At 37.0% G+C, this 13,145-nt stretch overlaps 1 protein-coding gene across 15 annotated transcripts in view; it reads left to right on the plus strand.

Annotated features, from left to right (window-relative positions):
* Syne1 (spectrin repeat containing nuclear envelope protein 1) overlaps positions 1 to 13,145 on the plus strand; it is a 428,203-nt gene that overhangs the window by 258,677 nt on the left and 156,381 nt on the right. For all 15 annotated transcript variants that reach the window (XM_078018867.1, XM_078018877.1, XM_078018878.1 and 12 more), the window contains 12 exons: positions 571 to 908; positions 1,105 to 1,249; positions 2,029 to 2,247; positions 3,001 to 3,260; positions 4,534 to 4,699; positions 5,225 to 5,377; positions 7,161 to 7,313; positions 7,907 to 8,089; positions 8,994 to 9,131; positions 12,259 to 12,444; positions 12,605 to 12,727; positions 12,938 to 13,120. In XM_078018867.1, the coding sequence (XP_077874993.1) occupies positions 571 to 908; positions 1,105 to 1,249; positions 2,029 to 2,247; positions 3,001 to 3,260; positions 4,534 to 4,699; positions 5,225 to 5,377; positions 7,161 to 7,313; positions 7,907 to 8,089; positions 8,994 to 9,131; positions 12,259 to 12,444; positions 12,605 to 12,727; positions 12,938 to 13,120 (2,247 nt within the window). The remainder of the gene's footprint in view (positions 1 to 570; positions 909 to 1,104; positions 1,250 to 2,028; positions 2,248 to 3,000; positions 3,261 to 4,533; positions 4,700 to 5,224; positions 5,378 to 7,160; positions 7,314 to 7,906; positions 8,090 to 8,993; positions 9,132 to 12,258; positions 12,445 to 12,604; positions 12,728 to 12,937; positions 13,121 to 13,145) is intronic.

Raw genomic sequence — 13,145 nt, forward strand, 5'->3', positions numbered from 1 at the left:
TTCTCTACCTCTTCTCTGTATTTGCTTACACAGCGTGGCTTTTGGGTCCATTTATTAATGACTGGCCAGTGTTTCCTTTCTGTCTGGCTTTGAAAGGACCAGGCTTCCAGACTTATACTTTTCTATTTTAGTTTCTATTCAAGACTCAATTCCAGACATAGCTATTTGGTCTGGTGAATGCCAGTTTGGAAGTTTGGTGGCATTGCACCTTTAACCAACTGAGACCTAACTGCACCTTGCTGAACATTCAGCCTGCCACCTGATACTAAGCAGTGTATATTTTCTTTAGAAAGCAAGGGAAATATTAGAACTAGCTGAGATACCAACACACATTTCTCTTCCATTTACTTTTTTATTTTAACTGCAATGATAAAATTATAACAAGAATAGCAGAAGGCAAAATAAAAAATAATAATGGATTGCACTATAAAAAAAATTCCACCAATTAATCAAGTCATTTATTCACATGTTTGCAGACTGAGGACTAGAAAATAAATGAAAAAATGAAACTATTTCCTGCAACCATGTTGTAACTGGCAGTTGATTCTATTTGTGCTTACTGTTTTTCAGGCTACCTTGACTGAAATATACAGTCAGTGTCAAAGGTATTATCAAGTATTCCAAGCAGCTAATGACTGGCTTGAGGATGCCCAAGAAATGTTACAGCTGGCAGGCAATGGCTTAGATGTGGAGAGCGCAGAGGAGAATCTCAAGAGCCACCTGGAGTTTTTCAGCACAGAGGAGCAATTCCACAGTAATCTGGAGGAGCTCCAAGGCCTGGTGGCCAAGCTGGACCCACTGATCAAGCCCACTGGCAAAGAAGATCTGGCACAGAAGATGGCTTCCCTGGAGGAGAGGAGCCAGAGGACCATCCAGGGCTCACATGCCCAGTTAGACCTCTTGCAGAGGTATTTAGAGTGGTTTTATACCGTATATTTTGACGAAGTGAATTTTCACACAGAAAATAGTAATACACTATTGACACACATTAGTGTGTAAATTTATTCTTCTCTCTTAAGTATCCTTAGCCATATTGACACCAGAGCTCTGCATAGGAATGTGTGATTTCACATTGCTTATTGATTTCTGTTGAAATCTTTCAAGATGTACAGTTCAATGGCAAGATTATCAGAAAACAAAGGAAGAGGTTATTGAATTGATGAATGATGCAGAAAAGAAATTGTCTGGGTTTTCTTTGTTGAAGACTTCTTCCAGTCATGCAGCAGAAGAAAAACTGTCAGAACACAAGGTCAGCATCTTGGTGGATTTTTTTAAAATATATCTTTCAATTATATTTACAATGAGTTTTTGTTTGTTTGTTTGTTTGTTTATTGGTGCTGAGGATTGAACCCAGGTCCTTGTGCATGTGAGGCAAATACTCTATCGAATGAGCCGTGTCCTCAGTCCCTTATAATGAGTTTTTTGACCCATGATGATTCCAGTTTGTTAAATCTTTTTTTTCACTTGAGTTCCTTAAATATAATAAAGAGACAACCACATTCCATAGAGGTTTTAAGCTAATAAAATGTTGCCAATATTTTTGGATTTTCGTTCCAAGTGCATAATTAAGATTTATGAAGAATTCAGAGCAATTTGCTTCTGATAAGATGTGGTGCTTAATAAATGTCACTAAATAACTTCCTATGGATAACTTAGGATAAGTCAAACAAACTTTAGAAAATCATAACTGAACACATCTAGAGCAGCGATGTAAGGAAGACTGTAGCATACTAAAATATCCCATTCAATTTGTTTATGTTTCTGTTGCTTTTGAAAAATGGGAGAAATGTCATTTAAAGTAGCAAAAAGAATTTTTTACTTAATAAATAAATAATACATAGCTCTTAAAATATCCAAGTCTAACTCGGTCGAAAATATAAATAAAAAGTAAGAGCTATTAGAGGAAAATAAAGTTAAGTGAAACATATCTATCTGCATGTATTTTTTTTTATTTCACCCAAATCCATAGAACTTAAAAAATTATGCTCTCCCCCCATTGATGTCTTTTTCTCTCACCTACTTCCCCAGGCTTTAGAGTCTGTAGTTAACTCTTTCCGTGAGAAAATTGTGGCCCTAGAGGAGAAAGCATCCCAACTGGAGAAAATTGGAAATGAGGCGAGCAAGGCCACCCTGAGCAGGTCAATGACCACTGTCTGGCAGCGGTGGACCCGCCTTCATGCTGTGGCCCAGGACCAGGAGAAGATTCTGGAAGATGCAGTGGAGGAGTGGAGGGGCTTGAATGATAAGGTAATTTTCATTATTGATGGGTTCAAGGTAGTATTTTCCTTACCACTTGGAGTGTATTTTGGAAAACAGTATTTTGCTCCTTTTTGAAATAGACATTATGGAAGTAAAAAGTCATTTTTGTATGTGTCTTTTTCAGTGATGTGAAAACTAAATTGTGAAACAAAACACATCGTTCAATATGCAATGTAATCCCAAGTCAGGGTCAAATTATTTCAATTAGAAAGTCAAGAAGCAATTACAGTTTGAAAGGAGGACAGCTCACATTGTGCCCCATTTCCTTTCTTACCTGGCCTTGAAAAAATACATTTAAAATACCTTATCTCTGTCATAAAAATCATCAAGAAGTCAACTCATACACCAAATCCTATATTTAATGTCTTCCATCTTTTAAGCAGGGTTCAGTGTTTTAGCCTTTTTTTTTTTTAAAATAACTCAAAGTACCCATTCACGTTAATTTAAATATTGGAAAAGTTTTTCATTTGTTTGGATTGTTAAAAATAAACTTTTTTCTATATTTTATATAGTCTCTGTTCCTGATATGATTTTGAGATTAAAAATTTACTCGCAGAATTAAAGAGGTGGCTTTTCTCTCATGTTAAGAAGATTGTTCTGGTTTTAATTTTCTGAAATTTAAAGTTCATGTTATTGTCTTTAATGTGTTCTGATGTACTAGTGTCAAATGTGGCATTTATTGAAATTACCCTATTTTTTCAGTTTATTTTTGAACTTGATAATATGTACATTTGTCATTAGGTTAAGAAAGCCACTGAAATGATTGATCAGCTGCAAGATAAAATGCCTGGAAGTTCAGCAGAGAAAGTTTCAAAAGCAGAACTCTTGGCCCTTCTCGAACACCATGATACATGTGCACTGGAGTTGGAACAGCAGCAGCTGGCCTTGGGCACACTACAGCAGCGGGCACTGAGCATGCTCCAGGACGTAGCCATCCCCAGCCCTGGAGAAGAGCCACCCATCCTGCAAGAGATCACAGCAATGCAACATCGGTGCCTCAAGTAATTACAAACCTGCTCTCATTCTCTGTTACTATACTTGGCCTTGACCCAAAGGGTCATCTGGGGTACTTGGGTATGGATGGGAGTCAATGCCACAGTCAAGATGTGGGGATCTGTTCCCATTATCTCCATATTTCAATATTCTATCTGGCAAATGCATTTCTGATCATACTTAAAAATCCAGTGGTGAACCAAACAGGCTCATTGCCTACTTTCATGCAGTTTGCAGCCAGATAATGGAGATGAATGAAAGGAGCCATTTCAGGAAACTATGAAAAGTCTGCTAAGGGAGTAGAAAGCCCAGGCAGCTACTTTCAGAGAGAGTGCTGAGCATACTTTCTTTTAACACTCAAGATTAAGTGGTCCTGAGCTAGTCATGAGATGAGGATGATAAGTAAGAAAGCTTGGAAGGACACACACACATTCAAGGAGCTCTTTGGGTGGTGTAGAGAGGATGGGGTGATTTAGGAGAAATAAAGCTTGACAGCTAAACAGCTGAGAGCTATTTAGAACTTGGATTTGATGAAGTTTGACAGCTCCTTGACTATATAGGGTGACAGGGAGTTAGGAGCTATGATGACACTAAAGTCCAAATATCTAATACCCATTTGCTACAGTGAGTTTAGGAGAAAGTTAATCTTGATGATACGTAACCAGCCGGATTCAATCTTGGGTCAGGAGAAAACATGTCATTAAATAATTTAATTCCCATATTAACTAATATTATCTCATATATATACCTCTTTCAGTCATGGATGAAGTCAGGGTGATCTGACACCACTTATTGAAATTTTTTTTTACTGAATTTATATTAATTCAAACAAAGAATTCAAATGTGGCATTATTAATGTTAATACCTGTGAAATGTTCAAAGCATGATTCTTTCCATAAAGGCTATTTCTAACAGCCACAAATATCCACTATGCACTACTTTGAAATGCTGACAATTCTGTTCCATTTGAGCAGATTTCCAAGGGGGTAAATAGTCCAAGAGTCTCCAACTGCTCTAGCTAGGGAAGCTGGTTGCCACTCAGTGCAGGGGAGAAAGTCAACTCAAGTTTCCCAGGAATAGATTACTCACTTCAGATAACATACTTTCTCCTGTCCTATGTGAACTTAAGTTCTACTGAGCATTATCTGACAGTTTCAGGGAAGTGTACTTGCAGAAAAGATACAAGGTTTCTCTCTCTCTCTCTCTTTAATAAAATGATGTCATATATGAGGTGGTTCCCTTCATAATCCACTTCTTCTTCCTTCCCCGATGTTTCTGAAGCATGCAGGAGAAAGTGAAGAATAATGGAAAACTGGTAAAGCAGGAGCTGCAGGATCGAGAAGCAGTGGAAACTCAAATAAATTCTGTGAAATCCTGGGTTCAAGAAACGAAAGAATATTTAGGGAATCCAACAATAGAAGTTGATGCTCAGCTGGAAGAACTGCAGGTAGAGAAATCTGCTCATTCTGTATACTCTTCATTCTAAAAGACAGTTGGCCTCATTTTAATTAGACACCCTCACTTACATATAATAAAATAGAGAATTTAAAACTTACGACAGGAATTATATGAAAGGCCATTAGTATGACTTCACTGGATTTTTTTTTTTTTGCTTGTCTTGTAAAAGGGGACAAAGTTCATATTCAGAGATTAAAAGAAAGTTTTTTTCTTATTTTTTAATATTTTTTTAAATTGTAGATGGACACAATATCTTTATTTTATTTATTTATTTTATGTGGTGCTGAGGATCGAACCCAGTGACTCACACATGCTAGGCAAGTGCTCAACCACTGAGCTACAATCCCAGCCCAGTTTTTTTTTTCTTTTCTTGAAGGAAAGCTTGTTTTTCTTTCTCTAGTTCTAAGCTTAATCATATTCTATTGGTGAGCAATAGAGAGCCTTGTCTCTATACCCATAATGATAACGTCTTTACCAGACTCCCAGAAATTTCTTATTTCAATCTTTTATTCAGACCCTCTTGACAGAAGCCACAAATCACAGACAGAATATTGAGAAAATGGCTGAAGAACAGAAGGAGAAGTACTTGGATCTTTACACAATCCTGCCTTCTGAAATCTCTCTGCAGTTAGCTGAAGTCGCACTGGACCTAAAGATCTATGAGCAGGTACATTTGCCATCAAGGAAGAGGGGCTTTCTATTCTTCTATGGGTCAGTCCTTTTGTATGAGAGTTAATGATTTTCTTCTTAGAAACAGAATTAAATAATAGATTACTATACAACAACAATACCAAATTAGAAGTCTTACTCACAGGCAAGAACCACATTAGATGATCACAAATATGAATAACAATGTTACGCTATTAAAGAAAATGTATCTGATTCCCCTCAGTTTTGAAACAATGCTTAAAAAAACAAAAAAATAAGCTGTACTACATGTGTTTAAAAGTATTTATTGAATACCTCCAGTGTGCCAGGAACTCTTTAGTTGTAGATTTAGTTCAGCAAGATGTAGGTAAAGACATTTGAAGGAAGAAACAATCAAGGTTAAAAAAAAAGAAAAAAGAAAAAGAAAATGGAGCGCATGCTGGTGGATGTGTGCTGTAAGAGGAGGGGCTTCAGTTTGGTCCTAACTTCCAAACAATTGAGGAAAGAATGGCAAGACACATCCATGTGTACCAACTTTAAAATAATTTTTTACAAAGACAGACATAGTCTTTTCTGGTACTGAGACCAAAGGGAGGTTTCTATCTTTGGTCTCACAAAGAGCACACTCTTTCATGTCATGGAAAGTGCCTCATGTAACGTTTGTGTGAAAATAAAATGGATTTTTAAGAGTGTCTTAATGATTGAATACTAAAGTCACTAAGGTTTAGTTGAAACCATTCTCTGTGAAACAGAAAGAAAATATATAGTAAATCTAAACTGCTGCAAGAAGTGAAAATACACAGCACAAAATTCAATCTTAAGAGGCAGAGTATTTTAAAAATCTCATCAAAATCCAATGCTACTGCATCATGATTTTGATCTACACTAATACATACTATTTTCTATTTGAATATTTATTTGGCCTATTGGATTTCTTAGACATTGGAAGGTCTATTGGGAAAGATAACTTGGCTAGTTCGTATCTTTTTAAAATATTCAAATTTTTCCTTTCCTCTGGCTCCATTTATCTATAATAGTTATTAATATACCTTCCTGATACTTCATCACTCAAATAAAAACTAAGTATGATACCATGTACTCTTTAGGTGATGTGTTTCTTCTCTAAAAAACAGGTTTTATTAAGGCCTTTTATGTGGGAGACATTCTCCTTTTTACCATCTTCTTTTCAGTGTTTTATTCTAAGCAAATATAGAATATTTTTTTATCAAATCCAATGAGATCCATTAGAAATTTGTAATGTTAATTTGTCTCTTCACCTTCCTTTCCTTTGAACATACCTTTATACTACACTATGTGGATATAATTGGGAAGTTAAGAAAAGAGATAATTACCAGAACCTTCTGAAACAAATTTGTTATTTTGAAACAAATCTCTGTGCCTCCCCCTATTCAGAAGGGTTTTTCTATTTTATAAAGAAAAATACTTAGAGAAGGTTGTGGGCCCAAAGTACCAAAGTTAGTAAGTGGATTAGATATGATTCAGCAGTCCACACAGCCATCCATAATGAGTGTTTTGCAAATATTTAGTCAATGAATCACAGTACACGCATTGATTATCTTCTTGCTGCAACAGCAGGAGTGTAGTAAATGCAAAAAGATAGTGGGAAGTGTGGTCTACTTGAAATCCAGGGGAGCTTGCAACTAACTGCTTTGACTAAGTGCGTCTAGGTCGGAGTAGCACTGTCCACCTGAAATGTCCCTAGTCAACATCATTTGAGAATTTTAGTATCTATTATTACATTTTAACTATGGTTAGTTTTGCTGTTCTCATTGGTTACTTAGATCCAAAACAAAGTGAAAGAAGTTGAACAGAGTAAGGCCATGAGCCAGGAATATGGCCGGCAAATTCAGAAGATCGCCAAGGATCTCACAACTATTCTAACGAAGCTGAAAGCAAAAACTGAAAATTTAGCTCAAGCTAAAGCTGACCAAAAGGTAAGGAGGAAGGAGAAGCGGAAATATAAAGGGTTCTACTGAATAAATTAAATAGATTTTTGGAGCCAGTTTTATTTGTCAATATGGAAAAAAAATTCAATAAACTTCACTAAAACCTAATAGTAAAAGTAAGTAGTAAAGATATTTTATACATGTAATAACACAATCTACTTACATAATTTATCTCTGTAATTGGGCTTATTAATAAGTAAACACACGTGTGTGTATGAGAGAGAAGGTTACCAAAGATTAAGTGACAATTTAGGAATACAGGTTTGCAAATTCCAAAGTGAATTAACGATTTTTGGTAGTCGATTCTGTGTCTGCACCTTGTTGATGAGTTAAGTCACTCCAATCCATTTGGGTGGGGCAGAAGGAAAATGTTATCCCTCTCACTCAGGAAATAAACACCAGGATTACAACATATCCTGATCCACCTTCCCCACCCAAGAAACAGAAAAGAGTAGATTGCAGTCGAATTATTACTTATAATATTTGGCTTTAAAAAATATTTAAAATATTCTTCGGATCTTAAAAATTCTTAAGAATCTTATTTTCTCTATCTAATAATCTTTCATTTTGATTTCATTGAGGTGCTGGGAGAGGAACTGGATGGCTGTAATTTGAAGTTAATTGAATTAGATGCAGCAGTACAGAAGTTCTCGGAACAGAACAGCCAACTGGGCAAGCCATTGGTCAACAAGATAGGAAAGCTGACTGAACTCCACCAGCAGACCCTCAGGCAGGCTGAAAATCGGTTCTCCAAGCTCAACCAGGTATGTTTTCCAAGCCAGTAATTGAAATGCTCTAAGAGAGAAACTTCGGTCATCTGCCTTTCTCTTTGAAAGTAAATGAAAAGGTAATATTGGCAAGGATGCAAGATGAAGTTTATTTCATACCATGCCTGTGTTCTAAGGTTTTATAGGTGAACCCATGTTTAGTTCATATCAAACCATATTTTACATTCACTGTCACAGGTAGTCATTAAAATGGATTTTGGGGGCAAATATTTTGCAAATTGGAGAAATACTCATTAACAAAATGAATACATTATCCATTAGCAAGTTTTATAAAGTTAGTTTGGGACAAAATTCATTGATCTTAAAATATGTATAATATATTTATAATAAAATATATGTAATATATATAATATATTCATTTATTTTGTGTGTTCACTTTTACTTAATAGAGTCAGATAGCATATCCATCTAATTTCTTGATGGTAGATTGCAAATCAATTAAGCATTATTTCTATAATCAGGGTCAGGTTAAAAACAGGACTTGGTACCGAATGAATTGTAATATTGGGGTTTAGCATGCTGTCATTCTCATCTGTCACCTCCTTATACAGTGAGATGTGGAAAAGGGATAGAAAGGATCTAGAACAAGTGAGATGAGGATGGAGAATAAGGAAAATAAAAAACATCCCAACATATGAAGGACTTAGATTGTATCCTGAGGACTCTGGGAAACCTTTGACAGATTTTTCACAGGAAAGTGATTTTTCATGATCTCTTAAAAGTGATTTTTCATGATCCCTTTCAGTCTCACAGAAAAAAAAACAAAAACCTAAAATTGTTAACCTCCAGAGCTGTTGTATCCAAAGAGACAGATCAAAGGTTGATGTCTAGCTCAAGAGGTGAGTTTACATTTGTTATCTGGATGTTAATGATTTTTCAGGCGGCATCACATTTAGAAGAATACAATGAAATGCTTGAATTAATTTTGAAATGGATTGAGAAAGCTAAAGACTTGGTACATGGAAATATTGCTTGGAATTCTGCAAGTCAGCTTCGGGAACAGTACATTTTGCATCAGGTAACTTTAGGAAAAAGTTTTCAAATAGTAATAAAGAGCAATCTGACTTAACTAGCAAGATTGGCATGAAATATAGGGAGCTGTGATATCAAATTATGGTAGGTACCAGATAAAGAATGACAAGTGTTCAGGTTTGACAGAAAGTAGCTACCTGTGAGATTTCATTAGACTGTATAAGTAAATATTCTCTGTTTTCCCAAGATCTCCCTTTCCCCAAGACCGAAAACAATCAGCCTTAAAGAACTCCTTTTTTGCAGCTTCTTTGAAAAAATTATATGCAGGGAAATTCTTCCTCATGAAGAGATAGAGTGGAGTATGGAAAGATTATAAACGCCATAGTCAAACTGAGGGAGAACCAAGCTCTGCTGTTTGGGACTGTGTGATTATTTTGAGCAAAATACTTTGCCTCTGTTAATTCTGTCTTTTCACCTACACTATGGGGATGTAGATAATATTCATATGTCAGACTTGAGGACCAAATGGTTTAACATATCTGCCAGCACCTGGTCCTCAACCTGGCTGTACAGGTGTCTGTAGGAGTTTTCACACCTTCTTCCTCTCACCCTCTGCCAAGTCTCAGTCATCTGACTTTCCTCAGGAGTCAAGGTCAGCTGGGAATAAATCATGAGTCTAATCACATGGCCCTATTACTTCATTTCCTCTCAAGTTATGTGACAAAAATATTCCTTCTCTTTTGGTGTTATTATTCAGGAAATGACTTCATCCTTAGGCTTGAGTTAGATATAGATACCTAGTAGGTTAACAATCTTGCAATAAAATATAGACTAACCGAGGTTACACAGATATCCTCAAGAATTCTAGAATTTCTCTTGTGTCTTTTAAATTAGTCTCCTTTTGTTTTCCATTTGTCATTTGTCATTTACTGGAATGCTTTATCAAGTCCTAGTTTTTTCCCTGTGTTCACAATCTTGTTTCTCAATCTTACACTCTCCTCCCAAGCTGTCCTCCTTAACTACATCATTGTTCTGTAAGATATGCTTAGATGTTAACAGATAAGACTTAAGTTACAATTCAGTCATTAACGATGAAAACACATGCTAAGCACAGTATAAGTAGCTGTAATTCCAGCTACTCATGAGTCTGAGACAGGAGGTTCAGAAACTGAAGGCCAGCCTTGGCAATTAATCAAGACCATGTCTCAAAGTAAAATAAAAAGTGCTAGACACGTAGCTCCGTGATAGAGAACTTGCCTAGCAAGTGCCAGGACTTGGGTTCAATCCCCAGCAATGAAAGACAAAAAAAACAAAAAGAAAAAAAAGGAAATATGCAACTTCTTCAGAAATCTAGAAATGCAAGTTTAAGCAGAAAAGAAGGGAGAGAATTTTAATTAACAGTATTTTTTCAAAGTTTATACTTAAGGAAGTAAGAGCTTTCAAACACTGTTGGTAATCTGGTAAAAATCATTTTGAAAACAATTAGTAAAATATATGATGATCACCCAAAATATCACTACTCTGACCTACTGATTAGGTCAGAGTAGTGACATTTATTCTTGGACTTATTACTAAGGCTGGAATCCAAAATGTAGAAAATTTTTGTGCAGTATTAATAACTGTAATGGAATCTAAAGAGCACTTAGCTGTCAAACAACATTTCTGAATAAACATTTGCATACAACATAATATAATGCAATCTTTGAAGAGATCATGAGTTGTTTTTTTTTTTTAAATTTCCTACACTCATTCATTCTTTTTTTTTTTTTTTAATTCAACAAGGACTTAGAAAGTCCTTTCCCAGTCTAAGAATTCTGATAGGCATTTGGAATACCAAGAACATTCCTGTCCCTCCTCCCATGGAGTTTGTCAGTGAGAGGTAACTCAGCTTGGTAACTGCAGAGAGGGGACTCAGGGTGCCTGAGGGGCCTGCAGGAGGTGCTCAGGCCAGACTGCCTGGCTGAGCAGGACATGTTTGAAGTGACACTGGCCATCCGGAAGACTCCACACCCTGTTTGTGAAATGTGTTTTCCACAGAAACACATTGTCTTGCTCTAATCCCTGCAGTCTAATCCCTGGAGTGAAAGGTGCTCTTTTTTTAGTACAGAAGAACTGGAAAGAAGAGAGATAAGAACAGAGAGATAAGAGAAGCACAGATAATGAAAAGCCTGTTAAGGATTTGGACTCCCTTCTAGTCACTCCCAAGCCTTTGATAGGTTTTCTGTCTGCAAGGGAGGGGCTCAGGCTTGTTGAACCTGTGGAGAACAGTACTGGGTGAAAGGAATGATGGAAAATTATTGATACATTGTGATTTTAACTGACTAAAAATACGTAGGCCCACATGGACCAGCAGTTCTCTCTCAACATTATCTCTGGGCTGTGAGATGATAGGATATTTTGTTTTCGTCCTTATAGTATCAATATTTTTCAAGCTTTGTTTTTTAATAATATATATGTTTACATTCATTGTGGGAAGAAAACGTACTTCATTTTTTTTTAAATGGAACCTAGCCCCTAACAGTGATACCCCCTCCCCATTCCTGCTGTGACTTCACATTCTATGCTCATCCACCCCTGTGATTCCACATATGCTGTTCCCTCACTGTGAAAGGCCTCTCCCTTCCTCCTTCTTTCAAAACATGCTTTCCTTCTGACCTACATCAGACATCACTGTTCCGTCACTCTTCCGTGAGGCCTTCTCCCAACCTTCCAGCAAGTTGCAGCACATCTCACCTGAGGCATCTCTCCACATTTGGTCTCTCTCACTCTACTTCTCATATATTGCATATTTGTATGCATATATGTATGCGCATGAAATATCCACTTGTACTATTGTTAGTCCCAATAGATGACACCATCCTGGATGATGAGTGCCTGTTGATATTTCAAGTCCACTTCTATCTTGTCTCACTTAACACAGGTGCTCAGAGTTTTCATTTGTAATGTTCTTGTCTTGTTTTCAAGTCTTTGGGCAATATGCATCCAGAATTTATCTGTAGAATATGAATGTTACTGCACAGTAGCTGTGTAGTGAGAAACACACAGTGCTGCCTGCAGGTAGCATGAATTTCCACTTAGTTCTCCTTACTCCTTCCCATACCGCACCATGTCAGTCACTGACCCCTCTGCCTGCCTACCTGCCAATGGTCTTAAATATTGTCAATTCACTCTAGACCCTGCTAGAAGAGTCTGAAGAAATTTACACTGATCTGGAAGCAATGACGGAGAAATTGCAGTACCTCTCTAGTGTATACTGTACAGAAAAGATGTCTCAGCAAGTGGTGGAACTGGGACGGGAGACTGAGGAGTTGCGGCAGATGATCAAAATTCGAATGCAGAACCTCCAAGATGCAGCCAAGGTAAAAACAAAAAAATAAATAGAAAAAAAAAATCTATCACTAAAAATCGGTATTTCCACTGTGGAAAGAGGGTGATGTTGTTTCTTGACTATGATGTTAATTTTAGGAATTTGGTCTGTAAGTGCAATAGACTGGTATTAAAATGGATTTTACTCTCCAGGATATGAAAAAATTTGAAGCGGAGCTGAAAAACTTACAAGCCGCTTTGGAACAAGCCCAGACCACCCTAACTTCTCCAGAAGTTGGGCGTTTGAGTCTCAAGGAACAACTGTCTCATCGACAGGTAAGCAAAAATACTTCAGGGCCAGTGGGCGAGGACCTATATTTTAAAAAGAGCCAGGCAAACTACTTTCTAAATTCAGTTATGATCTTAGCACTAGATGCATTATTTGAAAACATCCACATTTATAACTTGTGTCTAGAATTCAGTTCGTGTCTTTTGCTTATGCACTAAATGATGGGAACATTAAATTTCTGAACTATGACTTTTCAGCATTTGCTGTCTGAGATGGAGTCACTAAAACCGAAGGTGCAAGCTGTGCAGCTCTGCCAAAGCGCTCTCCGGATCCCAGAGGATGTGGTGGCCAGCCTACCGCTCTGCCAAGCTGCTCTGCGCTTGCAGGAGGAGGCGAGCCGGCTGCAGCACACAGCCATCCAGCAGTGCAACATCATGCAGGCAGGTGCAGCTGTGCCCCCAGGCT

The sequence above is a fragment of the Ictidomys tridecemlineatus genome, chromosome 8 (assembly GCF_052094955.1).
Source record: "Ictidomys tridecemlineatus isolate mIctTri1 chromosome 8, mIctTri1.hap1, whole genome shotgun sequence".
NCBI classification, from domain to species: Eukaryota; Metazoa; Chordata; class Mammalia; order Rodentia; family Sciuridae; genus Ictidomys; species Ictidomys tridecemlineatus.